The sequence below is a fragment of the Biomphalaria glabrata genome, chromosome 3 (assembly GCF_947242115.1).
Source record: "Biomphalaria glabrata chromosome 3, xgBioGlab47.1, whole genome shotgun sequence".
Classification (NCBI taxonomy): domain Eukaryota; kingdom Metazoa; phylum Mollusca; class Gastropoda; family Planorbidae; genus Biomphalaria; species Biomphalaria glabrata.
The window spans coordinates 17,153,611-17,180,008 of record NC_074713.1 but is presented as its reverse complement, the minus strand read 5'-3'; the positions used below and the strand labels follow the sequence as shown (position 1 = coordinate 17,180,008).

Genomic DNA, 26,398 nt, shown 5'->3' with positions numbered 1-26,398 from the left:
AGAAGAAGATAAGGAAACTGCCAAAGAACAATCTACAGACAACCAAAGCATTTTTATGGGGGAAGGAGGGACAAATGGGGAATTTCCTGTGGAAACGTCTGTTGTCTTTGCCACACTGGAAGTTTGTTTGTGTGCCATTGTGCGCCATATTCCTGCACTGAACCCATCCTCCACTGTCACTGGATTCCAGCTGCCCACACATTTGACCAAGCTAGGTGCAGAGACCTTTGATCTCATTGCTAAAACCATGGCATTGATGGTGGATCTATTGGATCTTTGTTCCCCTACCGGTGAGTATACCCTGGTGCTCAATATTGAGCTTTAAATGTATGCTGTACATGACTTGTCCTCAAATTATGAATTTTGGATTGCTAGCATGGGATGTACTCTTGCTTACTTGATCCTCTACTACCTGTACCCTACAAGATAATTAGACAAAAGGACAAAATAATCTTCATTCTAGAGAGCTATCTGGAACTTTATAAGATGTATAATTTATCTTAGCTCTCTAGTCAGCTCAGGTTTGGCTACTTATGGGAGAAACTAAAAGAAGAGGAAGGAAAGTCTTCTTGATTATTGACGGATTGACTGTCTTCATTTAAAACTTGGAAAATACCTGAGCTGTTTTAGCCTTTCTTGTCACAACAGATAGCAACAAATTAACTAGAGTTAGCCTAACAGTTGGTTTTACATTTTGTTGGTCCCTTTTTTGACCTGACATATTGACCCTTAGCAGGATCTTCTCCTCTGCTTATATTTCTTGATTATTATAATTTTCTTTGTGTTTCAGGAGCTGTTACTATCTTGCCCACTATCCTACATCTTGTATGTGGTATTATGAAAGAGATGTGTGCTAGAGGTGCTGTTACACCTGCACCAGGAATTGTATCAATGGGGCTAAAGATTTTTAAAAGAGTCTGTGAATATGAACTTTTCCCAGTACAATACAGTGAAAAGATAACAGAGGAGCTGTCCAGTGTTAAGAAAGACTGGACTCGACTCATTCAAAGTGCCATAGCAACAATTGTGCAATATGCGGAAGAAGGTAAGTGATTTATATCAATTGTATAAGCACATGTTTACTATGTATAAGCAAACAATTTTACGTTACTTATTTTTTTTAAATGTGGTCATACTTAAACTTGAAAAAAAAGCAATTATCATTTAGAGCTCTTAAACATATTGTAGTGCTAGTTATTGCTTAATTGTGTAATATGTAAGAATTAATTTTAATTCAAAATGTAATTACATCTTTGGATAGGAACAGATAACACTGGAATAGATTTAGGAGTGCTGGTGTCTATTCTGTGTGTATTTACAACATCTTGCCCAAAGGAGATTACCTGGATACCAAACCTATTGTCCTCAACTATAAATGTCTATAAGAAAGCCTGGGAAACAGAAGATGTTCAGGTTTGGCTACTTTTTAAATACAGATATGGCTATTAGGAAATGTCTTTTAATACTATAGCACTATCTTCAAAATTGAAATTCTGCTGAAGCAAAGACATTGGATTCCTATTAATCAGATAAGGATTCAGTCATTTTCTTCATATTAACTGAAGTGTTTAGGTACTTGAGGGTTTTGTTGAATGTGCAGCTGGTCTGATTAACAGGTTGCTTGATTAACCAAAATCTGTTTATAGTAACATTTTTATTTTGTTAAAATTTGCAGGGTCTAATATAGTATATCATTGTAATAAAACCTTGGACATGCACAATACTTTTGCTGTTGAGGTTAATAAATGCTATGAATATCCAACAATTCATGTGTCTATGTATGCTTTATGTTGAAATGAGATTAAATAGTAAATAGTTGCTTTTTTTTTTCTTCTTTTTCTGAATGCTTAAATTATATGGGGACAGTTCTGTTAAAAATAAAATTTGTTATGATGGGCAGACAACATGGAAAATAGGATGGAACTTCCGCTGGTTTAATCTCTGAATTCATCAGAACCCATTGGAATATTAAACAATCCAGCTGAGTAAGGGACAGATGACAGTTGAAGGAACTTAATCCATCCTTCAATTCAAGCCAAACTAACTCTCTAATGCATTGCGTAATACTAAAAGCTTTATACCATTATGTTCATCTATGATAGATTATTTTAATTTGTTTCTGTTTTAAGATCCTTAAGATCTCTAACTGAATGGAAACTATTTTGTAATTGAAATGTCACTTTTTACATTCTAGTATCGCCTGAAATGTGTGGAATCATTTTTGATGCTTTTGAATCTGAAAAACAAGACTGAAGCTATCCCTTACATCCATTGTCTGGCTCCTAAAGTCATTGAACATTTAAACTCAGCCTCCACATCACTGTTATCCAAATCACAGCTAGAGCTTCAGTTGATTGGCAATGAATTAGACTGTATGGAGAGATTGGTAGCTCTGGCTGAGGACAGTAAACGTAAGCATTAGGATTGTGCATTCATATCTTTTTGTTTTCACATGGAAATTTGTTGCGAATGGATTTGACATTGTCACAGAAGGAAGGGGCTGAGAGGGACAGAAAAGGGAGGGGGATTGAACAATAAATATCCTAACACTGATATTTCACGGTCACACTCATCCATCAACAAAATTAGTCCAGTCTCCTAATTTTCTGCTCTTTTAAACAGGTCTTTTCTATAATTTCAAATGTAATATTTTTAGGATACTTTAAATATTTAATATATATTTAATATAATATGGTCTTATGAGAAACCTATTGCCAAATAAATTAATATAAAAACAAATATAATTGTTGAACCTTTGTCTTCCTGGTGTGGCTGATTAATTATGTTTTCTCAAAGCTATATAAAAATGTCAAATTTTTTGAAAAATCATTAAAGCTGTTTTCAATATAAAAGATTTTTATCTTTTAGTATATATCCTAGAATTGATCCTTTTAGAGTATAGAACAGATATGGATGGTATTAAAAAGGTGTTTAAAAAATAGAATAAATAAATTGTGAATACTTAAATAATGTTGCAACTATACCAAAGGGGGAGAAAGGATACCCAGTTTTATTGCATTCCTCATTCATATTTTTTCTGAAAATGTGTGCATAAATGGCAATAAGATTTTTATCTAATCTGTTTGTTTGAACTGGCTTTTGTTGATCTTAAAAGATGAACTGGACAAACAATGAAACATTGAAATATCTTCTAATTTGGGTCACTTGGGTGGCTGCCTGGTCATGCAGTATGCGCGCTGGACTGTCATGTGGATTTGTTGATAGTCTTGGGTTCATACCCTGCCCGCTGCCATCCCCCGTCATCCTGCGGGAGGTTTGTACTAGGAAGTTAATTATCTTCAACTCTGAAGGAACATCCGAAACATGAAAAACATTTTTTACAAGCAAACTCATTAAGCATAATCGATAAATTGTTGGAAGAGGGTGATTTTGTGAAAACAAAAATAAAATTCACTTGATGTTTTTTCATTATTTAGCATTTTTGTATTAATTCATTTTATGTGCATTTCATGTATTTATTTGTTTTCATTTTAAAAGGTTTGAGATTAAGATTTTTTTTTTTTCAAGGTGTTACTGTGATAGCCTTATTCATACCAGTGCTAGTATCAATGTTACTGGATGAGGGCACAGCATTAAAAGCCAATCAGGCTGTCCAGGCCTTGAGTGACAGGTGCTTGACTAGGCTGACTGAGGTGGGACGCATGTATCCTGAACATTTCAAGGCTGTGATGAACATGTCCGCCAACCTGAAACCTAGGCTGGAAGCAGCAGTCAGGCTGAAGCAGAAAACGCAGGTGCAGGACAAGGCCAGAGTGCTAGCCTCACAAGCTGTTCAGCAGCCAGCCAAACCTACCATAACCCTGACGATGGATTTCAGTAATTTCAAAACATGATCAAACATCAAGTATAGGGTTTTATATAGATTAGCTGGTATATCTACTGGCATCTGGCATTTACTGACATACACTGATTATAAATGTGCATCACACGCCAGACTTAAATTATGATTTTGATTAGACCCATTTTTTAATGACAATTTTTTTAACTGCCAAATTTTTCATCATCAACGTTTGAGATTAAATTTGTAAGTTTTAAGAACAAATGTGTGCTATAAAATGTAAAAATAACAAGTTGTTTTGTCTATTTGAGCTCATCATCTATGCATAGTCAATCAGTATCTCTGGTATATGAGCTCTCCATTAATGGTTTGTTTAGCTTCATCTAACTTCCAACCTTTAGTTAAGAGATTAGTTGACACTTAGATCTGTCTTTTGAATTTTTTTAATGTGCCCCTAACACAGTAGCATAGGGATATCTTTATGACATGCAAACCCAATATCATATTGCTGTTAATGATCTACTTGGACGAATTCACATCACTCATCACCCTAGTGAACAATTATTTATTTGTTTGTTTGTTGAATTATTGTACATGTTGTTCTTTTTAAAAACTATATTAGTCTTTATGCCTTTTTGCTTCTCCCACTGTCTACCTTTGAATGTTAAGTCCTATCCCCTCACACACTCTTGTGATGTAAATATGTAAGTATCCACCTTCAGAATACTGCCTGACCAAAAATACTTTGTAGATAAATGACCCAGTTGTGGTATGTGATGGTAATCCTACTAATAGCAAGTCTGTTGAGACCACATTTTTTTTTTATAAATGTATCATTTAATCTCTTCCTGAAATGTTCCTAGTACCACCTCTTGCCATGGTGCACTAGGGTGTAGGGTGGATCTTGCAAGATAAAAGCTTTAGAATATCTGTAAATGCTTCAAATACAGAATTTTAAAAATCCAATATTTTTTTTTTAACTGTGGTCCCAACTTGACAAAGACAAAAATGTTATTAGAAGACTTGATCTATTGCCTGTTCTGTAATGTGGTTTTGTTGCTCCTTAAGTCAATGCAATATATGTACAGTATAAGTATATAGTGTGTTGTGTGAACTTATTGTTTAATGTTGTTGAATTCATGCTACTCATGTTTTTATTGAGACCTGGCATTGTATTTTCAAATGTTTGTAAATGAAAATAAAGCAATGAAAGCAATTGTCACATAATGCCATAGTTATATAATAAACTGAGCTAGTAATAAACTAAGCTCTAAGCTTTTGATATTAATGAACTGAGCTTTCATTTGTAATGAAATGAGCTTTTGAACTGATGCAGTGAGTTTTTGACCATTGATAGATCCTGAACATGTCCGTCCCTATTGTACACCTGAAATTCTCTGACGGATCCTATATTAAAGACAGTTGATCTTATTAAAATGAACTACAGTCAAACATTGCTATGCTAAATTTCATGAGGTCGATATGCTTTATGCTAAGGCTTGTCTTCGAGGATTTGGGACAAGTGCAGTAGAAGTTCTTGAGGCTGACATTAGATGTAGGTCACAGCTGGGACGGCGTAGGCATGGGAAATACTGCATTCCTTATTAATCTTTGGACTCAAAGACAAGCCTTATTATTATTGATATAACCATAAATATTAATCACATATATATCAATAACAACTGAGTGAATTCTCCAACTACTACATATTTATAAGAAAAAATTGTTAATGATACTAAATTTTAATAAAAGTTTTATTTAAGCTAATATTTAACTATTATATTTTTGTAAGGATATTTGAATATCAGTATATAATTATAGAATATGTTTGACAAAATTATTCAGAAATGATTTTAGTATTTGTGAGTATTTGCTTTACATTTTCATTATTCATATTAAATAATTTTTATATATTATAAAAATTGAAATATCAACTATTTAATGAAATTAGGAATGGTTGTACATAAAATGGGACTTTGAAATTCACAAATAGTAAAAGAATGTTTAGTGTAAAATCAAGTTAGATTGACAAACTAGTTATAGCAGTAAATTGTTTGTCTCGGAAATGTTTGTCTTGTCTTGAACAGAATACAAAATGTTTATTTATCTACAAACTTCTTTGGTAAACTTTTTTTTTCATAAGAGAAAGTAAATAAAAATGTAATGAATTTGATACTATTTTTTTTTTCATAAGAGAAAGTAAATAAAAATGTAATGAATTTGATACTATTTTTTTAGTTTTGTCTTTTATTTTGCTATTCTTGTTGGTCAGGTTTATGTTTTTATAAGAATCATAATTTACTACCTGACAATGAATACTCTCTTAACTTTAAAAAAAAATCTCAACAGCATTTCATTCATTGTTGCTCATTTTGACATTATCATTAAAGGGACATTAAACTGAAGGCAACAAAAAACTAGGACTTAGTATGGCAGTGATTTACAATTAACTAGTCTATCAGCAATCTTTAAATTTCTTTTAATAGACTCTTGGCCTTGACATGGTAAAATAAATTAATTAATTAGGATCTGTACCACCACACCTAATACTTCGATAAGGCTTTGTCTTTGAATTAGAAATAATAAAACAAAGTGAATGCTACTGCCTTCTTTTTAAAACATCACTATAGTGATCAAAAGGTTAGCTTCAGTTGCTTGAAATTGCATCGAAACCTCTTGTGTGTTACATTGATTGCAATCTGGGGAAGTAACTGTGACAGGAAATTAACAAATTAATTATACCATTTCCCAAGTTTGTTAAGTTGAACTATATATCTTGTAGGTAATATCAACATCTTACATGTTAAACTGCTGATTTTTTCCACAAACTTGAATCCTGAGGCAAGGAAGCAGTTAAGTATTATGGGTGTTTGCAAATTAAAGCGTTTTAGAATAATGCTTGCTGGCACATAGTTCAAACTAGCTAAAAAAGAAAACATTTTCTAGCACAAACTGTTTTTTACAGAACATTAAGAGTTCCATGAGACCTCAATAGGAACTTTTATCTAATAAAAAATAAAAGCAAAAAAAACAAACAAACAACAACTAGTATGATTTTTCTGATTGATTTAATTTGTTACTCTCTTTTGAAACAAATATAAAAAGTTACAATCAGTCATTAAACCTTTAATATAGGCATATATATATATATATATGTTGTTTAAACAAATAGGAAATCTAACATAAGAAAAAGTGTAAATGCGAAGTGTTACATTAAAGTAAAAGTGTATGAAACACTGGTATAAAATCATTATTTTGATACAATCCTCAATACTGAGAAGAGACAAAAGTTTATCTGTTTTTGGTCATATATGCATGACTCACTGTCTACTAGAGTCTTCCAAAGAAAAGCTGAATGGACAATGTAAGAGAATGGACCGGCCTTTCTCTTGATATCCTTCAAAGAACAGCTGGTGACCGGGAAAAATGAAGAAATTTGGTTACGCGAACCGTCACAGCACCGCTACGACGAAAGTCAAGGGACAAATGATGATGAGATTAGACACACCACCATTGTGATCCTGGCGTAAATTAGCCCATTCCTTTTCTGTAGTAAAAACTTTAAGAGAATCCTGTTAAGACTTCAAAACCTTTATCTACCTAATTAAAATATAGATATATAATCTTTATATATATATAATTTTCCAAGTAACAATGCCCATCTAATATTAGGTATTAGATCTAGATCTTTTTTTTTTTTTTATTAATTCCGAAAGCAAGCAACAATCCTTAGATTCAGATTAAAATATCAAAATTAGATCATTATCGGTATTTAGAGTAGTTTGCAGGAAGTGGCACAAAGGCGTAACCCTATAGATTGAGATGGACTAACCATGAAAGTATAGTTCCATGATATAACTAGACTATAGATCTATCATCATCATGGAACTATGAACTAGAAGTAGATCTAGATCTATATTAGACCGTCTAGATATCTAGAGCTACAATCACTAGCTCTATCTTATCTATTCTAGTATTTCTAGCTCTGCTTTTCAAACAAAAGCATGTGGATAACATTTTGAAAATAACATTAAATAATTTTTTCAATAAATATGGCATGGTGGAAAACTACTGCTTTTATAGGGTTTTTAACTGTGGCAGCACTAAGGAGATACTTACGACTTACACGTAAATGTCCAAGCAAATCTAATATAAATGGAAAGACAGTTATAATCACAGGAGCTAGCAGTGGACTAGGCAAAGCTACAGCATTTGAATTAGCAAGGCGAAAAGCAAAACTTATTTTGGCATGTCGAAATTTATCATCAGCTCAAACTATTGTCAAGCAAATCCAGGTTAGAACAGGGAATAGTGAAGTTGTAGCAAAAGAGCTTGATTTGTCCTCAATGAGCTCAATTCATAAGTTTTGTAATCAGATTCTCCTTGAAGAACAGAAAATAGACATTTTAATAAATAATGCAGGTCTCTTCCAGTGCCCCCTAATGAAAACAGAAGATGGATTTGAAATGCAAATGGGAGTTAACCATTTTGGACACTTTCTTTTAACTTTGCGCCTTTTAGATAAAATTAAAGCTTCAGCACCTAGTAGAATTATAATAGTATCATCCTCACTTAGCAAAAAAGGACACATTAAGTTTGATGATATAAACTGTGAACAAAATTATAACAAAGTGAAAGCCTACAGTGACAGCAAGTTAGCCAACTTGATGTTTGCTAGAGAACTTAGTGAAAGATTGGAGGGGTCTGGAGTAGATGTAATCGCATTGCATCCTGGAATGGTTGCCACTAACCTTGGCCGTTACGTCATACCAAGCTTTATAAATCGAATTTTATCACCCTTATTTGTCTCACTGGGCCTGCGTGATGCAGATGAAGGCTGTCAGTCTATTGTGTACTGTGCTGTAGCAGAAGAACTACAAAAACAATCTGGTGTTTATATCGGAAAGGACTGTAAGCCAAGTCAATATCCTACCAATGCTTTAGATAAAAGAAACTCACAAAAACTCTGGGAATTAAGTGAGAAATTAACAAAAATTAAATATAATGAGTCTTAAAGAACTGGCATTAAGATTTTGTAAATAATTAAAAACATTTTTTAAAATTCAAATATTTGTGCTGTGTTTAGCCATCGAAAAACTGTCTGTAATTTATAAGATAAAATGAAGTTGGTCATGTAAATGTTATTAATTTTGCTTTATCAAAATCATCATTTTATCACATTATTATTTGTTATCATCTATATTTCTAATCTGGCTGCATCATTTGTTTTAAGTTTATAAGTATTAATGTAATATGTTCTCTAATAACATTTATTAAATTTTATATGCAGTGTTCTATATACATGTACTGGTATCATTTGTTTTCAAGGTTGTTTTAAAAAATCCAAGAGAGGCTAATTACTCTACAGTACCGGTACCAGTAATTGTAAATTAAATGGTATTTCAAACTACTATCCCCTGTATTTGTCAAGCAACTAGCATATTTTACACTGAGACCTACAAAACATATTCAAAATGCTAAATTTTACATTTTAATTACCGGCACATGTAACCTATTTAGTTTATATATAATTCTTAATTTTAAAATAGAGATTAATCTTAATAATATGCATTTGTAATAAAAATCAAGTAGGTATTTGTATGACATTTGTTTTTTGTGAACAAATAAAATAATTTCATTTATTTGCAAATTATAGCTTATAATTCTGTTTGTTTTAGTGCAGTAACATGTTTCTAAACTTTTTACTTGTGATGCTCTCCTAGATCAACAAATTTATATTTATTCTAACAATTTACCTAGCTAAGGGGTCTGGTGGAGAACTGTAAACTCCCAGAGCGTTTCCTGTATTCTGAGCTTCAGAAATTTATTTTGACATCTGTAACACACTATTTCTCTTAAAAGGAAAGTGCTGGTTCAATTTAATTATATTAGCAAGCAGTGGGATGAGCTCATATACTGAAGTAAGAGACATTTGAGGCAGCAGAGCAGGATTGTTTCTAATGGGCTTGATCTTCATAATAGCCTGCTCATGTTCAGCAAAATGTACAGTAGCAAGCCTTTGTTGTTCATGCTAAAAACATCAACAGAAAATATGTCACTGTGGAGAAATTTTACCATTCTGACATAAGAAAGTCTGTTAGACTCTAGAATCGCATTATATAGCAAAAGGTGTGTTTTAATGTATATTTGTTATATAATTAGCCTTTTAATGTAGATTATTGTTATGGTCAACAACTACAAAGCTTATTTCACTTTACTGGTACTGTACATGAAATACCGGTACATTAGGCCTATGATTTAATAAGCTTAGACAAAATAATAGTTTGATCTAGAAATTGAAACATTAGATTGTTCAGATGTTTGGCTTAATACATGGAAAAAAAAAGAAAAATTATTTTTTAAAGCGGTTTTTTTTTTAAAATGTATTTTTGTTGTTGTGTTTCGAACTGTATGTCTGCAGTGGGGTAGTTAGTCCTATGTGAGTGAGGGAGAGACGGAGGCAATGGAATGTCTCTCTATGGAACTGTTTTGAACAATGTTTTGGATGTCCCTTTCAAATTAAAGATAATTTCATCCTAGCACAAACCTCCCGCTGGATATAAACCTTGAACCATCGAGACTATCCGACTGTTGATTGATCTGCGGGCGAAAATCGAAGCTATAGCCTCCCAGCGCCCTTACGTCAAATTGGAACCTACCAGAAAAAAAGTGGGAACAGCAAGAACGATGAATCTTCAATAGAAAATTTCGCCAGAGACAGGTGAGTCAAGAAAAGATAGGAACCATCCTTGTTAGCATAAGTGGTCCGGCTAGATCTCCAGTAGGCGATATATTGATATATATATATAATTCTCTTCATGGCTCAAGAGTTTGGACGAGAAGAAGTAAAGGAAAGATCACTCTCTTATTTCTGCAGATAGTCATCCCACGAAAAAGGGGGGAGAACAAGTATTCACCGGTCACTATAATACTGATGGCTGGCTGGACTGTCGTTTGGATTTATCGATAGTCCCTGGTTCAAACCCTGCCCGCTCCCACCCCCCTTCGTCCTGCGGGAGGTTTGGACTAGGAATTAAACTCTGAAGGAACATTCCCGAAACATGTAAAACATTTTACAAACACTAAATAGCAGCACCGGACTTAACTTTTGTGACCAAGAAGTCATGGAAAGATAACAAGTAATCTACTATGTATATTTACAGGTCACTAAATAGCAGGGCCGGACGTAACAATTAGAGCCCTATGCGAAATGGATTTCGCGGGGCCAAGTTGGGGTCGGGAAGCGGATAATAAGTGAAATTTAAGAGTTTGTATTTGAAAATAAATTCGTCTATGCATTTTATTCATTCTTTACTAAGTACAGAATTACTTTACGAGCCTTGCGTGTATAAAGTCAGACAGTAAATCATAATCATTTAGTTTCCTACATAGATCACGCTCAATAGCAAGAATAAACAAATGTTTCAATCTATCTTTGAGAATTGTTGACCTCAAGTAATTCTTCATTAGTTTGAGGCGCGAGAAGCTTCTTTCACCAGATTACACAATTACGGCTAATGCATAATGCCGTTTCTATTTATCGCGCGTAGGATTGGCGTTTTCCATATTGAATGACACCCAAAATGACAATTTTTGTCTATATATTTCCCCTTCTTAGGTAGCCAAGCCAATCACGCTCAAGCGTACTTATAGCCTTTCGACCACGCTAAAAAGTTTAAAGTGCAGAAAAAATATTTCCAAGAGGTCATAGAAAGAGAGTAGCTCTCACTAAATCGTAGCAAAAATTATGTTAGAAAGGAATGTACCAAGCCAGAGATCAACTATGACAAGCCAAGAGTCGTGTAAGCTGAAGAAGATTACATGGGAAATTTCAGAAATGACTTAACTATACTTCGATCAAAAGAGTAGGCCTATAAATGTACAGTGGGCCTATATAAATAATGATTTCAAATATTTCTCTATAATATAATTCAAAGATTAAATCAGTTGAAAGTTCAACTGTTCAAGTTGACAGTTCAGGTGGAGGTCGATCAGTGGGAGCCACAGGCGGCAGGGAGCCCCGCATTGTTTTCCTCCAGTGCCGCTTTCTCTTTCTCCAGTTGACCAGGCTGTTGTTGCGACGATGACGTGGCCGTTTGACACACAAAGAGATATTGGCGAGCACTGTTTTCTTCAGCACAGCCGTTGATTGGACACGCTGTCTCAGCAGACCTTCCCGACAGACGCCTCTCAAGGGAGCTGCAGGTTCACATGCAGCCACGTTGCAAACAAAGTCCAATTCACCGCAGTCATCCTCAGACAACAGTTTCACGTCCAGAATACAGGTCTCTTCAGTTTCAAGTGGAAAATGTCTTCCTCTTGACGGCTCAGATTTAGAGTAGTCCGATTGACATTCGTCTATGCCAATGTCGATGATGATAGTAGAAGTACATATGCCCTGTTGGTGGTTTTCTTGGCATCTAAATTCTATGTGTGATGCGCCGCACGTACAATTCATGGTAAACTTCTGGATGCAGTTGCCGAGCTTCGAATTTCCTTCGTAGGCACCGGAAGATAGGCAGAGGTCTATAAAGTCCACAGCAACAGGCTCGAACGCAGACCCAACGTTGTCTTGATCTGTCCGGCTCATTGAGGTATTGGTAACAGGTACAACAGGAACAAACGCTTCAGGCACATAACAGACTTCAGTTTCTTCATTTGTCGCCTTCCGTTTGACTCGGTACATCCCGTTGAGATCATCACAGCAATCGCCATCACGTTTCTCGTCTTGAAAGTCACAACCACAAGACTTGCCCACAACACAGACACAGACGGCGCTCAAATCCCCAGCGTCTCCGTCACCACTGTTTGTGCAACCACAGTCTTGACCACGCAACTTCTTGACCAACGAGTCTACATGCAACTGCTCCTTTACCAACGAGTCTACTCCTTCTTTCAGCTGAGACACCATTTTATCTACCTTGTTCCCCATACTGTTCATTTGTTCACACATTGCATCAATACCTTCATTTATATTGCCAATAAGCTCATAAATCTCCGGTTCAATTTCAAATAGGTAGGTCTCCGGATCTTCGTCTTCATCAATTAGGGCTTGCCTGAGACGAGCTGTAAGCACCTCCTTGCTACCACCAAGCTTCAGGCGTCTGTAACGAAGTTCCTGTCTTAGCTCTTTAACTATATATAAAAGCTGGTCTAGTTGTTTCAAAGATGCCATTGTGCTAGAATCCTACCTCCTCTCGTTGAGTCGCCTATAACCCCACTTCTGAGACCAATTGTAATAACTTAAGTGAGGCAACTCAACGAGGACATTGACGTTTATTTACACGGAGACATGACAAACACAAAGGACATCTGCCTTGAGCACAGCATCTCGATCCATATTGGCTCTAGACTTGGGCGGAAATCGTTAGTCCTAATGTCAACATCCGACTTGTTTAGTCACAGATAGTGCGCACCTTCTTTCTGCACTATCTTGGATGGTGGTGCGCATGGCAAAGTCATAACAATATTTTGTCCTAATACCTCCCAAAGAAAAAAAAGAAGCTTGATGCATCTAATATCTAATTTTACACAATAAACAACATGATTATAATTGTGATATAAAATATTGTGTACACGTGTGTAAATGTCAGTTTTGTGTACTTTGTCTAATTGTAAGACATGACTCGCTATCGAAATTCATTCTTCGAGGTACGGTGTGTGTGTGTGTGGGGGGGGGGGGATCACGAAGAAAGGGCGGTTGTCCAAAGTAGAACTGACTGGATAACGATGGGTGGATTTGGTTACTCGAACGGTCACGGCACTCCTAGGACGAAAGTCAAGGCACCGATGATGATAAATGTTCCGATATTTAAAGCATTAATTATAATTAGTGGGCCTATCACCTGCTTGCTAAAAGATGAAATTACCTAGAATTCCACATAGGACCATGGCTACCTTATGTTATAAACAAGTAAAAAAAAAACTTAAAAGAAAAAAAAACACTTGCAAAAATGAGAAACTCCTCTATATTGTAAAGAGACGAAAGCTGACCTGGTCATATTGTAAGACTTTAATTGTAACGTGAAGACCTATAACTTTTAAGGTCCCGTTTGTGTTTACTGTGTAGGGTTAACCCTAACCTGTGGTTCGCGACCACCTTGGTGGTCGAATGACGATTAGCCAGGGGTTGGCTAAGACCATCGAAAATATGGATTGTTTTTGTCTATTCTTCTATTGCTGTGTGTGTGTGTGGGGGGGGGGTCGCGGCAAAGTGGGAGATTGTAAAAAGGGGTCGCCGGGCTTAAAAGGTTGAGAACCGCTGGCTTAGAGAAAGAGAATACTTTTTAAAAAATGAAATGTGCCTAAAATCAAATGAAAAAAAAATCCTTCAAGGTAGTGTGATGTTGCTTGTTCAGACTGTCTTGAGGTCAACTATAGATGACTGTTGATTTCAACCAATTACTCTGCAAGCGTTTGAGTTTTATTGTTCGGGTGTATTCAGTGTAGTTGATCAACAATCCAGACAAAACAAGACATCGGTTTTAACAAGTAAAGAGATGTAGTCAACGCTGAAGAACAATGTAACATGTATTTATTCTAAGAAAAGTCCACAGTAAAAGTCTCTGTCACTAAACACGTCATTACCCTAGAGGATTATATCGCTAACTGATTTTCCGGTCTCTAACCCAACATATATCCCAAACGTCACTAGTCCCGTTCAATATGCGTCTTCTATGGTGCGTCGCTAAATAACTAAACTATAAATAAGGTGTCTAACAGTAGGCCTACAGTGGAGGGAGCACGAAAAAAGGGTCGACCAAAGAAACGCTGGCTGGACAACGTTAAAGAATGGACCGGCCTCTCTCTAGATATTCTACTAAGGCTTAGACCTAAAGGTGGCGTCACGCGAGGGGTGTGGGGGTGAGGGTGACACCCAACAGGGGGTGACACCCAAGTTGCATAAAATGCGTTGTAGACCCCAGGAGGAAGAGTTTCTGAAGCTCATAAGTGCAGAAAAACGGTTAGGCGCCCGGGGCTTCGCCGCATAAAACTTTAAGTGAGCTTAAAGGCGCTCCACAAAACATCTTATCTGACCAGTTCAGTGGCAAACGTAACATTTTTTGGTTGCAAAATGTTGAAAAATATATAGACTTAAGCTCCCTCGCGTGACATTCGACGTATAGGGTAGCAAGCTCTCACCACAGAAATCAGTCTAAGGCGACTTTCAAAGCCATTTCTCAGCTGGTGCCCACCAAATTCAGGACTTCTAAAAGGTGCAAAGCCTTGTTAGACGTGTACGGCCTTGTTTTTTGTTTTTTAATTTCCTCTTTTCGGCTTTCATGTTAAGGGTGACATTGGTAAACGTGTTTCGTCTTGTCTAATGATATGTCTCACAAATCTCAATCGACGTTCAGTCACCACTTCCATCGATGGCGAATGGCTGTGCAGGAAAGGATTTCTCTATTGGTAACATTATATCAGTGTGCTATTCATGGGATACTTATCAGGCATCACTGCTTAGCCACGTTTAGCCTCTTTTCAATCTTCCACATCTCGAAGCGTAGGTGGCCGTTGGGAAAATGACTATCGAGAAGGTGGATTCTAATCTCCAATCTAATTTATTTGTTTGTTCAGAAAGGCCTTTTTTTTTTTTTTTTGAAAGACAGCTCCTGCTTTCCATTCCGACATGAAACGCTGCCTAAATAGATTAACTTTTCTATTTGTTAACGATCTGTATGACCAATTTCAACTGGGGAGGCGAGGGGGTATTGGGTGACCCGCATCTAATATGCACAGCTTTGTGTGGGTCTTTATCCGTCATCTCCTGTTTATTTTTTTTTTTCAAAGTAATGCTATATTTCTGCAAATTTCAACTCGGTTTGGTTTACCCAATGGGGATCCGAATGACATCGTCGATGTCTACAAGAATATGATCTCACCCATGTCAATATTGAAGAATTCCGTTATTCCCCCATTTATTGTCACACAACAGATTGATTTGCTGAAGAGATGTCGCTTTACTTGGACTTTATCCTTATTTTCTTGCTGTTTTACAGAGTGATTTAGATGGACGCTATGAAACTTTTTTTTTTTTTTTTTTTTTTTTTTTATAAATCTACAAAACTGATCAACATTCTTTTTTGGTATTCTAGACTTTGGTCGACGATGTTTTGCAGGACATAAACCTGTTCAACTCTTGATTTGCCCTTTCGGAAGCAGCTGAGAAACACTAGTATAATTTAAAACCTTTTTCCGTAAGTAGCTCTGAAATAATCTCTAAAAAACATTTGTTCAACTCAATGTGTCTAAGTTCAATAATGTTACAATTTTAATCTATGTAAAAAAAAAGGCATTTTAAATAAGAACCGTCAATCAACTTAGCTTACAGTTTTATTGATCAACATAAAGAAACAAAATAAACAATTTTTAAAATTCTCCTTGGGTGGAGGCAACACATAGAGCTTACTGCACCGGGTGACACCGACCCTAGTGACGCCACTGGACCTAAGGTTCTACATGTTTTATGGAAATGGAGAAGACTATGGACTAGAGTAGATCAAATGTTTTTTTTAAATACTTTTAATAAATATGATGAGAATGATGAAAGTATTTGAGTCTAGATAATTATTAAGTCATGTCGAACACGTCTTCATAATTAATTAATTATTTCTTTATTCTTCGAAACAAATTTTTAAAACTTTCAAAAATTCGATTTCAAATTCATGCCATGGAAACGTAGATTCTTTATAGCCTCCCCTATATTTTCGTAAACTTGTAAAAGAACAAAACAAAGATACGACCAGATCTACACTTGATTAGATCTAGAACAAGACTAGCTATAGACTAGATCTAGTCTTAGACTCTTTAATGTACGTTACACTATGTTTATTTACTTTTTTACACAAAGTCAAGAGATATAGACAATCACTGTCACCTAACTCAGACTAATTTACTAAATCATGGTAAATCTAAAAAACATTTTTTTTTCAAAGACAAAATTTTAATTAAATCAAGAAAAAGATTTAAAATAAAAAACAAACAGGTCTGAACATGTGAATCTCAGTGAGAGTCACTGAGTGTCTCAGTCTCAGTTGACTCAGTGACCACTTAATGTGATGATCAGATCTAAATCTAACCTGACTAATCACTAAATAGTGACTAATGATAAATGTAGACTAGGACCTAGCTGACCTAGGACTAGTGTGAGGTCTTGAGACTCGACTATCACTAGGTCACTAGACTCTCACTCTTGACTCTAGAGTTAGAGTTCTAGAGACTCAATAGTTGTCAATAGAGTTGAATAGAGACTATCTAAAACTGGTATTTGGTGACTGTAATTTGCTTTATTTTTATTTTTTGGCTGTTGCTTGAATTTTTATAAAAATAATTTAATATAATAGGCTTAAATTTTAAATATATAGGCAGTCTCTTCAAATCTTAAGATTAAGGTAATAAGGATGAGTGCAGTATTTTAAATTTTACATAATCATGCAAACCCAGTGGTGACCTGCATATATACGCAGATAAAGTCTTTGTACATGGGGGGTCTACTTAAGTTTTTTTTTATAGTCTATGCCTGTCTTTGGCAAGGGCCCTTCTTTGAGTCTCAAATTTAGGGCCCTTCTTTGAGTCTCAAATTTAGGGCCCTTCTTTGAGTCTCAAATTTAAATGTCCTGCGACTTTCATGAGAGCTCTCCAGCTGTCTCTTTCAGAGGCTATCTGCTGTTAGCTGCCAGTGAGAGCAAAAAGATGCCTGATTTGATCTATAGGGAACCTTAGTTGTAAAGCTGTTCTCCAAGTTTGCCAAAATAAAAATTGTCTTTTACCAATCGGTCAACCCCCATATGGTATAGATATCCCATCCAGCGCAACAAATAAAAACTAAATGTTATTTGTGGTAAACCAGATAGGCAGACTAAAAACTCAAAATATCTAGATGTTATAATAAATTCAGTTATCATGGAATCCCCATATTGATGAAATTAGTAAAAAAGATCAAGCAAAACATTAGGGTTTACAGGGTTCGTAGCGCTCCTAAAATCTCCTAAAAAATGAGAAGTCTCCTAAAATCCTAAAATTCTCCTAAAAATTGCCAGAATTCTCCTAAAATTTGGTCCACTCACCTAAAATTTTTACTCAATATTTTTTAAAAATATAATTTTGCTTATTTCTTGCTAAAAGTGGGGGGAGGGGAAACAACAGCGTAACTAGGCATTCTGATCGCATGACGTTATGGGCTGGCTGTGTTAATGAGCTGACCAGTGACACGTCTACACCGTCTTTCACCCAGTTGTGAAGCGCGATCTCGTGATTGAAGATGGCCTTGGCTCAAGCGAGCATTTCATCTGGCAATATTTTTTCTGAAGGTTGCGACTGAAGCGTGCTAGATCTACTCTGTAGTTACTATTGTCTATAATTAGTGCAATTACCAGCCTAATGTGTAGGCTGCACCCCCTCCGGCCCGCCCTCATCTAAAATCTCCTTGTTGTAACAGTAAGAGTGACTTTCCGTGGAAAGTCAGTAAATCTAGCTAGAAATAGCATCTAGATTTAGATCTAAGTTAGATCTAGTAATTAGATAATTAGATACTTATAGGAACTAAAAATGTACATTTCCACCAAAGAGAATACAGATTGTTTCTTATTTTTTAAAAATGGAATAGCAACCATTTGTAATGTTCTTTAATAAATCTTTAAAAAAAAAGGTTCTTTGAGGTTTTGGGATGACAGTCAAGTTGTTACTTGATTAAAAGATAACTTTCATTACATTTTCTGTGGACATACCACAGCTGATGACATTGTTTCTGTGCTGGGTGGGATGTTGGTAAAATATTTATTATTTCCAAAATGAAGTAACAATAATTGATTTGATAAATGCATAGTTTTGTGTCTGTTTTACAATTAATGACACAAATGGGCCGGACACACACACACACACGCATAATATATATATATATATATATATATATATATATATATATATATATATATATATATATATATATATATATATATATATATATATATATACACATCATACATTTCATCCTTAAAAAATCTCCTAAAATTTTGTCATGGAAATGTGCTACTAACCCTGGGATTATTGTCTCTTTATATTACTGTATGTTTTCTTAAAACATTGCAACTCTTAATGTATACACAATGTAGTATTTATGTTTGCTAAGTTTTAAACCTGGATAACAAAAGGGTTAGGAAACTGCTTATCTTATCTTGCCTATCTTATCTTGAAAAACATAGAAAGGAATTAATAGCTAAAAAGTTTTCATTACAATTAGCCTTAAAGGCTAGTACCTGTAAGTTCTCAATTACTATGGAGTTTGCCATTAACGATGAAAATGTTATTGTGCAATTCCTATCAACGCTTTATTTATAAGAGATATTGATTAATATTTCTATGTTACTGAGAAGTTTAGCCAGTTGTGATTTTTAAACAAATGGGCCAGACATTTTATATGACTTGTGAAAGGTCTAAGAATTTTGAAAGTACTTACATCACTAATATACAATATTAGGACAGATGGAGCTCTAAATATGATAGGGAAAAATAATAGATTGGTAAAGATTTTCAATCAAAACTACCTCAAGTTCAATGTTGTTTGCTTCATACATCAAGACATCCTCTGTTAAAACTGGCTGAAATATAGAACCAGTTCTTGATGAGCTTGTCAATACTCTTTACTTCTATGGGGTTACAGATGATTTCAAGAGTTCCTTTGTTTCATAAAATATGAATACTCTGATGTGTTTTACTTCAAGAAATTAACATGGCTTTGTGCAGGACACATCTTCAAGTCAGTTTGAGAATTATAAAATATTACTTAAATGTGAAAAACACCTGCAGAATCTGAAATATTTGAAATTTTGGAATGGCTCTCTGATTTTTCATTTTTCACATATCTTCCCTATTACATTAAAAAATTAAATGTTAAGATACAGAGGGGAAAAAAATGTATTGATGATATTTGAGGTCACCATTACAAGGCTTCAATCAACAACGTCTTCTCTAGAAAAATAATACTTGTCGCATTTCACAAGGTTAATTTCACTGAATGCTGTGAAGGAAAACAAGTGTAGGAATTTTGTATATAATTTGGTATAACTTATGGCAAAATGAAAAGAACATTCAGTGAAATTGAAAAATATTTAGATATTTTCAGTATGCTTTTAAATATGGTTTGTGAAGCAGTGAAACCAAACTTGTAGCTTGGATTAATTGAACTTAAATTGAATAATCATTTCAAACACTTATTTATAAATGTTTCAATTAGATATTCAAAGGCTAATGTTGAAATCTAGTTTTCCAAATGTAATATCTCATGCTCAGAGAATTTGCCTTATGTTTGGATCTTCATGTATTTGTGAGGTGTGTATTTTTTCAATAATGAAACTTTGAAAAGGCTGTTTCAGTGCGTAAGGATTGACAAATTAAAACCTCAGTTCACTCTTATGATTCAAACAGACTTTTAACAAATTATTACCGGGTATTAAAACATATATATAATAATTTAGTTATAATGCTATTAAATCTAATGCTAAACTTTTAACTTTTTTAAATTTAAAAATATGTCTCTCTCAAAATTTTTTGTCCCACTCCTCAAAAACTTTTCCCATCACTGCTCTAGCAGAACATGGTTATTTGTGGGGTACTCTTGCCAGCATAAGCCCATCATGGAGCGAAGATAACTTTGATGGAAGCTTTTGAGGAGCCCTAGATGCCTGCTCAAGAGCACCCAGATCTTAGGGCATACAAAAGTGTGGTGATGACCACCTTTGGCTAAGCTACCCTGCCTCATAGCGGCACCTGTGTGGAAATGCTCATAAGAGTATTAGACCATAATGGTAGCATAGCAAGACTCCCATTAGGGTGCTTAAAATAAAAGGTGTGTAGGTGTTCTTATTTGACAGGTCAGTTTGCAAAGAGAGTCCTTACAACCATTTCAACAATCTCACTCCATTCCTTAAGAGACTGTTTCACAAGAAGCTAGGCCCACATGATTAGTGTGGTTAAGAGAAGGAAGATGGTAGGGGTTAACTCTACCGGCATTTTTAAATGGTAATGACACCTGCTAGGTAGACACTGAGTTTTGTTGGTAATCACTATACTGTGACTCTACTCTCATTTGAAGGGGACCAAAAATACTGTTCACCTTAGCCATATTATTATCTATTTTTTTAACAGGAATATTAAAAAGTTTCTTTTTTTTTTTCAATTTTCTTCTTTTCATTTTTATGAAAAAAATTATTTTAGCACTAAACTGGCAAGGTTTGAAAAAAATAAATTAATCTCCTTATTTCAGAATGTTGAGTGTGTAAATTTCAACAGTTAGGTAGAGAGTGAATTGCTGCTTGTTGCATTTTGAATGGTGAAAAGTCATACTAGAAAAAGGTTAATTTTTGTTTAGTTTTTATAATTCTATGTCCTTATTGATTTACTAAACAGCTATAATTACCTCAACATTATTTAATTTATAGATTTCTTGTTGAACAAAATGTCTTTTCAAATTATGTGCCACTTTTAGAAATTATTGTGAGAAAAAGAAAAGCATGAATGTAGTCTGAGTTGGCTAATAAAAATGGGATAATTGAAACAATATCTATAGTTTATGTTCATGAAATAGTACACATAGCTTAAAAAAAATGTAAATAGAGTAGAATTAGAATTAGCAAATTTGTAGTAATTTTATAAAAGATTTGAATTTGGAATTTTTTTTCCTTTCAGTATTTTTCAGATTTAAACAAAATGGTCCATAAAAAGTCAGAGTACCAAAACCAATTCAAAGCTTGCATTATCAAGAAAAATCAAAACACTTATTTAGAGAACCTGAATTTTCGACATGTACGTAGAGATAGAGAATACATGCACACACCTCTTCTTTGGGGTGATACTACAGAAGAAGACACAACTTCATCAGACAGTAATGAGGATTGTCTTTCTAAGTCAAATGAGCAGCATAAGACATTGAAAGAGCCTGCCGAAAAGTTCCATTCAATGGCAGAAATACTTGCAGATTCAAAGTTGAAGCTAGATGAGTTTAAGAAGTCAAAACATATTGAGCCTGCTCATGCTGACATGTTAGAGATTGGAAAGGTTGCTCTGGAACACAGTACAACAAATTCCAAAGTTAAAGATTCTGCTGATAAAAAATGTATAAACCTTGAGACTTTGTGTTTGGATAAAGATTCCAGCAACAATGCCACCAGCCAAGAAATCAAAGATGATGAGGAAGACGAATCAAAACAAGTTAGCTCAGTGCAGGAAAAACAAAAGAAAGTTGAAGATATGCGTAATTCAAAGTTTAACCTCCGGCGCAAGCCATACCATAATTCTAAAAGCAAAGCTTCCACTACATCATTAAACAGTAAACATTATCCACATGTTGTGAATGGCAAGTCCAGGCCTGTGAACAAAGGTAAGAAACGGACAAAAAATATTTTCTTTGGCTATTGCTATTGCTTTTTTCAATTCATAAAGGTCAAAATGTTTTTAAAATTCTCAAAACATCTAATAATTTTATTTATTTGGTAGAAAGACTGGTCAAGCACAAAAGTAATGCAGTTCTACAAAGAGAAACCAAAGTTCCACCACTTGTACTTTGTGATGATGAGAAAGAAAGAAAAGAGACATGTGAACCCATAAGTTGCCATGGTTCTGTACCGAGGCTGATGTCCAACTCAAAGCCGCCTTTCATTTCTTTTGGAATAGGTGATGTGGAGGACAGCATTACTTTGCACCGAACACACAATGTCAGAGCTTTAGCTGATGTAAGTCTTTGAAAAACTTGTTTGTTTTTTTTTAATTTATATGAACTCATTCTGTCTATCTGAGTGGAATAATGAACACGTTATTTCTCCCACTTCCCAATCTTGGATCAAGTTGAAACTTTGCACAATTATACATTGGCAATAACAACACATAATCAATAAAATTAACCTATTAGTTAATCAATTTTAGTCATAAGTATTTAATTTTGTTGTATATAGAAAATGTACTTAGCTCAAGGATTAGGTAGTTTGCTAAAATTTAAAATAACTATAGATAACTAGTACTTGAAAAGCACAGTTGCTAGCACATTGGCCTTCCATCAATGAGACTCGAGACCTTGAGTTCAAATTTAAACTTGAGCAATCTTTTTTTTTTCTTATTTCTTTTCCCAGATCCCCATTCCCCCCACCAACTGGTCCACAAAAGTGATTGGAGCATACCACACTGAGCATGCAATAAACATAAAAGATGCGCTAAACAAAAAAATTTAATGAAAATATTTCCAATCACATAAATTTATTTTTGTTAGTCTAGATGTATAAAAAATATATTACATGACTGATTCAAAATAATTGATGCAATTTCACTCAGTATAGGCTTTGTTGTGTTTTTTTTTTGTGTGTAAATTACTTGTTTATAAGATAAGATATTTTTTTATGTTAAATTTGAAATATTTTTGTTTTAAATGGGATAGAGAGTTCTTAGTTCATCCAATTTCTTTAATGTATTTGAAAATGCATCACATGCAAGGGGAAGCAAGAAAGTCATTATAGTTACATCCTTTTTATTTTCAGGTTTATCCCACAGCATTAAAAGCTAAAGTGAGACGCAATCGTGATGTGAAAAAGCATGTTGAAAAGGGGGCAGTAACTCACAGTGCAGAAGCACTCTTGGACAAACTTACTGGTACAGGACTTAAAGACAGCAGTGTTTGGGAGTCTGAGTACTCTAAACAGTTTCATGGTTATGAGCCTAAAGATTATGAAAGAGCTTTGTCTGCTCGAAGTGTGATACCCAGAACAACCCCCAGACCTATTCCTGGTGTACATCGACATGGTTGTATGGTGATCCATGTAGACTGAAACAAATTGTACATACATTGAAATTTAAGGGGACTAAAACAGATTAAAATAAATAGCCTTACTTAGATGAATGTTTATGGGGAGAATTAGAGCTTTGCAATCTTTATATGTATATTAAAATATGACATCTATGAAATATGATTTTAAAAACATTGAATAATAGATTTAGGCCGACATCAAAAACATTTATTGTGTGTAGACTGTACCAGTGAGAACTTGAAGTGATAATTTGTCATACAAGCCATTATTTTGCTCTAATTGAATGTAGTACATTTACTAATGTATCCCATTCTAGACTTCTAATTAAACTGAAATTTAACTCTTACACACAAAAAATAAATTCTCATAATTTTGAGAATTCATATTTACAATTTGACAAAAGGATGAATTTCTGCTGATAAATTAGTCAATAGAATATTGTTGTTAAACATTTTTATTGGTCTGAATTATAGACCATGTGACTTTTGTAGAGTATGAGATAAAATGTTACAATTTAAATTGCACAAATTGATTTCCTGACTCAGCAAACCATTTGAAACATTTAAATCTGTAGTTTTCTTTGTTCTAGTCAAGATAACAAATGTGTGTCATTTTGTCAATTTTAGGAGAAATTTCTTAGTTGTGAAATCAAATGTTTTTTTTTTGTTTTTTTTTCAATGACCAAATACATTTAATGAGTTCTTACATTTCTTTATATGACATAAACTTTGAAGCACTTGAATAATTATTCACACTTTAAGACTTCAATGAAAATTGTTATAAAAAAAAAGTATTATTAACTTCTAAACATCTGAATATTTTAATACAGCATGAATTAATACATAAGTAACCAAAGCTATCAATTAAAGATTCTTTGTATTGTAATAATTACAAGTTGCCATTTTCATAAGGATTTCAAATTTGTTTATTCTTATATCCTAAACAATGTTAGTGAAATTTTCTACAAGTGTAGTCTTTGTAAATAATGACACTTATGAAACATGAACTTAATATACTTTAAGCAGTCTAGGTCTGAATTTAGTTTACTGTCCTGTTAGGACATGTGCATTATACAAAACAAAAGTATGTATTTTTTTTTTGTATAAATATTTTGGTTATTTATTTATTTTTGACATATAACCTTTTTACAAGCTCTTTGGAAGATAGATCTACCAAACATGAGTGTTTCTTTCTTAATAAATGTTTATTTTTAGAATGTAGATAAAACTATTTCACATCTTGTATATATCATTCTAAAATAATAAAAGTTTTTATTGTAATTTTTCAACAGTTTAACTTTTTTTTATTTTGAATTTTTGTCTTAAGTAAATTAGATAAACACACATGAATATTTGTAGCCTTGAAGATAAAATATAAGCTCATGTAATAGCAAAGACAAACTTCATTGCAAAGGACTGTCAGCAGTACATACAAAATTCTCTCTCTGCAAAGGATTTCCAAACTTGATAGAAAAACCCCTTGATACCACCTATAACTAGAATGTTGTTATTTGTTCTTTGTTAAACAAGAAATGGAACAGAAAAGTTTGTCACAAATGCTATTCAAGAATGAAGTCAATACTAAAAAGCCCAATATGATGGAATGAAACAAAAATAGTAGGATGACTAAAGTTAGTGGACTTCAATGAAAAAGTTGTTAACATTAAGTAGGAGACTTACTCAAATACAAGTAAAAAACAAACATACAGTAATCACAATCAACTATTGGTAGAAGAAAAAAAAATGTAGATTTGAGTTTTGTATTTAGTCTCTGGTGGCTACACTGATTCTGTTTCATTCTTTACCTTTTAAAAAAATTCTTTATTTTGAATTCTAGAACAAATTGTTCCAATTTTCCTTTTTTTTGCCTTAAGAAAATGTATTTTATTTATGTAATTTATTAAAACAGTAAAAATGCAAGTAATAATGTGTGTCTCAGAAGAAAGTATAATTTACTGTCCAAAACTTCATGGTATAAGCAATGAAAATATGTAGTCCCTAAATAATTCTTTTTAGTTGGCCTTCAGTTGTAGAAAGACTATGATTCATCTCGTAGAACAATTTTTCATGTGACTGTTGAGGCTTATTTTCAAGAGACATTCTCGTCCACATGTATCACAGGTTAAGGTGTCATTCTCTTTGGTAGTAGAGGAGCCAGACATTTTTTCTTTGGCATGCTTTTCTTCCAAAGCAGACACCAATGTTTTTTAGCTGTCCATGGCTTTCTTGGTCACCATCTCTCTCCACATAGTGTGGTCTAGGGCAATGTTTTCCCAGTAGTCAGCATCAATGTCCACTGCTTTGAGATCCTGTTTGATTACATCCACATATCGGAGGTGAGGATGACCAGTTTTTCTTGAGCCAGTCATGAGCTGACCATGAAAGATGACTTTCGGGATATCATTTTCGTTATCTGGTGGACATTAACAAGCCAGCGCAGTCCGTTCTGGTTATGTGTGAGGTCATTGTCTTACTTCAATCATCTCACTCTTCACCAATTCTCTGTATGAGCAATTATATCATTTTTTATGGTTGGATTGAAAACTTTTTCATTGCCAGCTAAAAAAAGCCCAGACATTGATTCTATTAAAATGCTTCGAGTCTGTCTATAGCATTTTACGTCTCGAGAGATGGTCTTTTCCCTTAACAACTTCTTGTGTGACTAAAGAGGACAATCCTTGATACACAGCTGCGGCCACAGGTTGGGCATCAATTATGACTAGATACCGTTGTACTTTCACCCTTCTGTCTAATACTTTGTGTATGGCATCTGCAATCTGGGACCCTTCCTTTATGCTCACTCTCCATGTGGA

At 34.2% G+C, this 26,398-nt stretch overlaps 3 protein-coding genes across 14 annotated transcripts in view; all 3 read left to right on the top strand.

The window, feature by feature from the left end:
- LOC106056938 (HEAT repeat-containing protein 5B-like) overlaps positions 1 to 6,028 on the top strand; it is a 48,482-nt gene extending 42,454 nt beyond the window's left edge. For 6 of the 7 annotated variants that reach the window (XM_013213878.2, XM_056023755.1, XM_013213882.2 and 3 more), the window contains 5 exons: positions 3 to 290; positions 791 to 1,045; positions 1,262 to 1,413; positions 2,195 to 2,411; positions 3,529 to 6,028. In XM_013213878.2, the coding sequence (XP_013069332.2) occupies positions 3 to 290; positions 791 to 1,045; positions 1,262 to 1,413; positions 2,195 to 2,411; positions 3,529 to 3,854 (1,238 nt within the window). In that variant the 3' untranslated portion in view covers positions 3,855 to 6,028. The remainder of the gene's footprint in view (positions 1 to 2; positions 291 to 790; positions 1,046 to 1,261; positions 1,414 to 2,194; positions 2,412 to 3,528) is intronic. The other variant, XM_056023756.1, reaches the window with a different exon arrangement.
- Positions 6,029 to 7,587: 1,559 nt separating this feature from the next.
- LOC106056940 (retinol dehydrogenase 14-like) lies at positions 7,588 to 9,449 on the top strand. The gene has a single exon (XM_056024014.1). It carries the CDS (start codon positions 7,852 to 7,854, stop codon positions 8,812 to 8,814), a length of 963 nt encoding a protein of 320 aa, XP_055879989.1. The 5' UTR covers positions 7,588 to 7,851; the 3' UTR covers positions 8,815 to 9,449.
- Positions 9,450 to 16,465: 7,016 nt separating this feature from the next.
- Positions 16,466 to 24,874, top strand: LOC106056941 (uncharacterized). Of its 6 annotated transcripts, none has more exons than XM_013213890.2 (5): positions 16,466 to 16,611; positions 21,060 to 21,148; positions 21,492 to 22,172; positions 22,289 to 22,524; positions 23,320 to 24,874. In XM_013213890.2, exons 3-5 carry the CDS (start codon positions 21,503 to 21,505, stop codon positions 23,605 to 23,607), a joined length of 1,194 nt encoding a protein of 397 aa, XP_013069344.2. In that variant the 5' UTR covers positions 16,466 to 16,611; positions 21,060 to 21,148; positions 21,492 to 21,502; the 3' UTR covers positions 23,608 to 24,874. The 6 variants fall into 6 exon arrangements, with proteins under 6 accessions (XP_013069344.2, XP_013069342.2, XP_013069345.2 ...); XM_013213888.2 differs by having other exon boundaries at positions 21,482 to 22,172; XM_056024111.1 differs by lacking the exon at positions 16,466 to 16,611 and adding an exon at positions 16,975 to 17,062.
- The last annotated feature ends 1,524 nt before the right edge of the window (positions 24,875 to 26,398 follow it).

What these genes read in the sequence shown, in the direction of transcription:
- LOC106056940 (XM_056024014.1), top strand. Translation starts at nt 7,852, where the DNA reads ATGGCATGGTGGAAAACTACTGCTTTTATAGGGTTTTTAACTGTGGCA.
- LOC106056941 (XM_013213891.2), top strand. Translation starts at nt 21,503, where the DNA reads ATGGTCCATAAAAAGTCAGAGTACCAAAACCAATTCAAAGCTTGCATT. An exon ending in GTCCAGGCCTGTGAACAAAG is followed by an intron (nt 22,173 to 22,288) that starts GTAAGAAACGGA and finishes TTTATTTGGTAG; the next exon opens with AAAGACTGGTCAAGCACAAA. An exon ending in ATGTCAGAGCTTTAGCTGAT is followed by an intron (nt 22,525 to 23,319) that starts GTAAGTCTTTGA and finishes TTTTATTTTCAG; the next exon opens with GTTTATCCCACAGCATTAAA.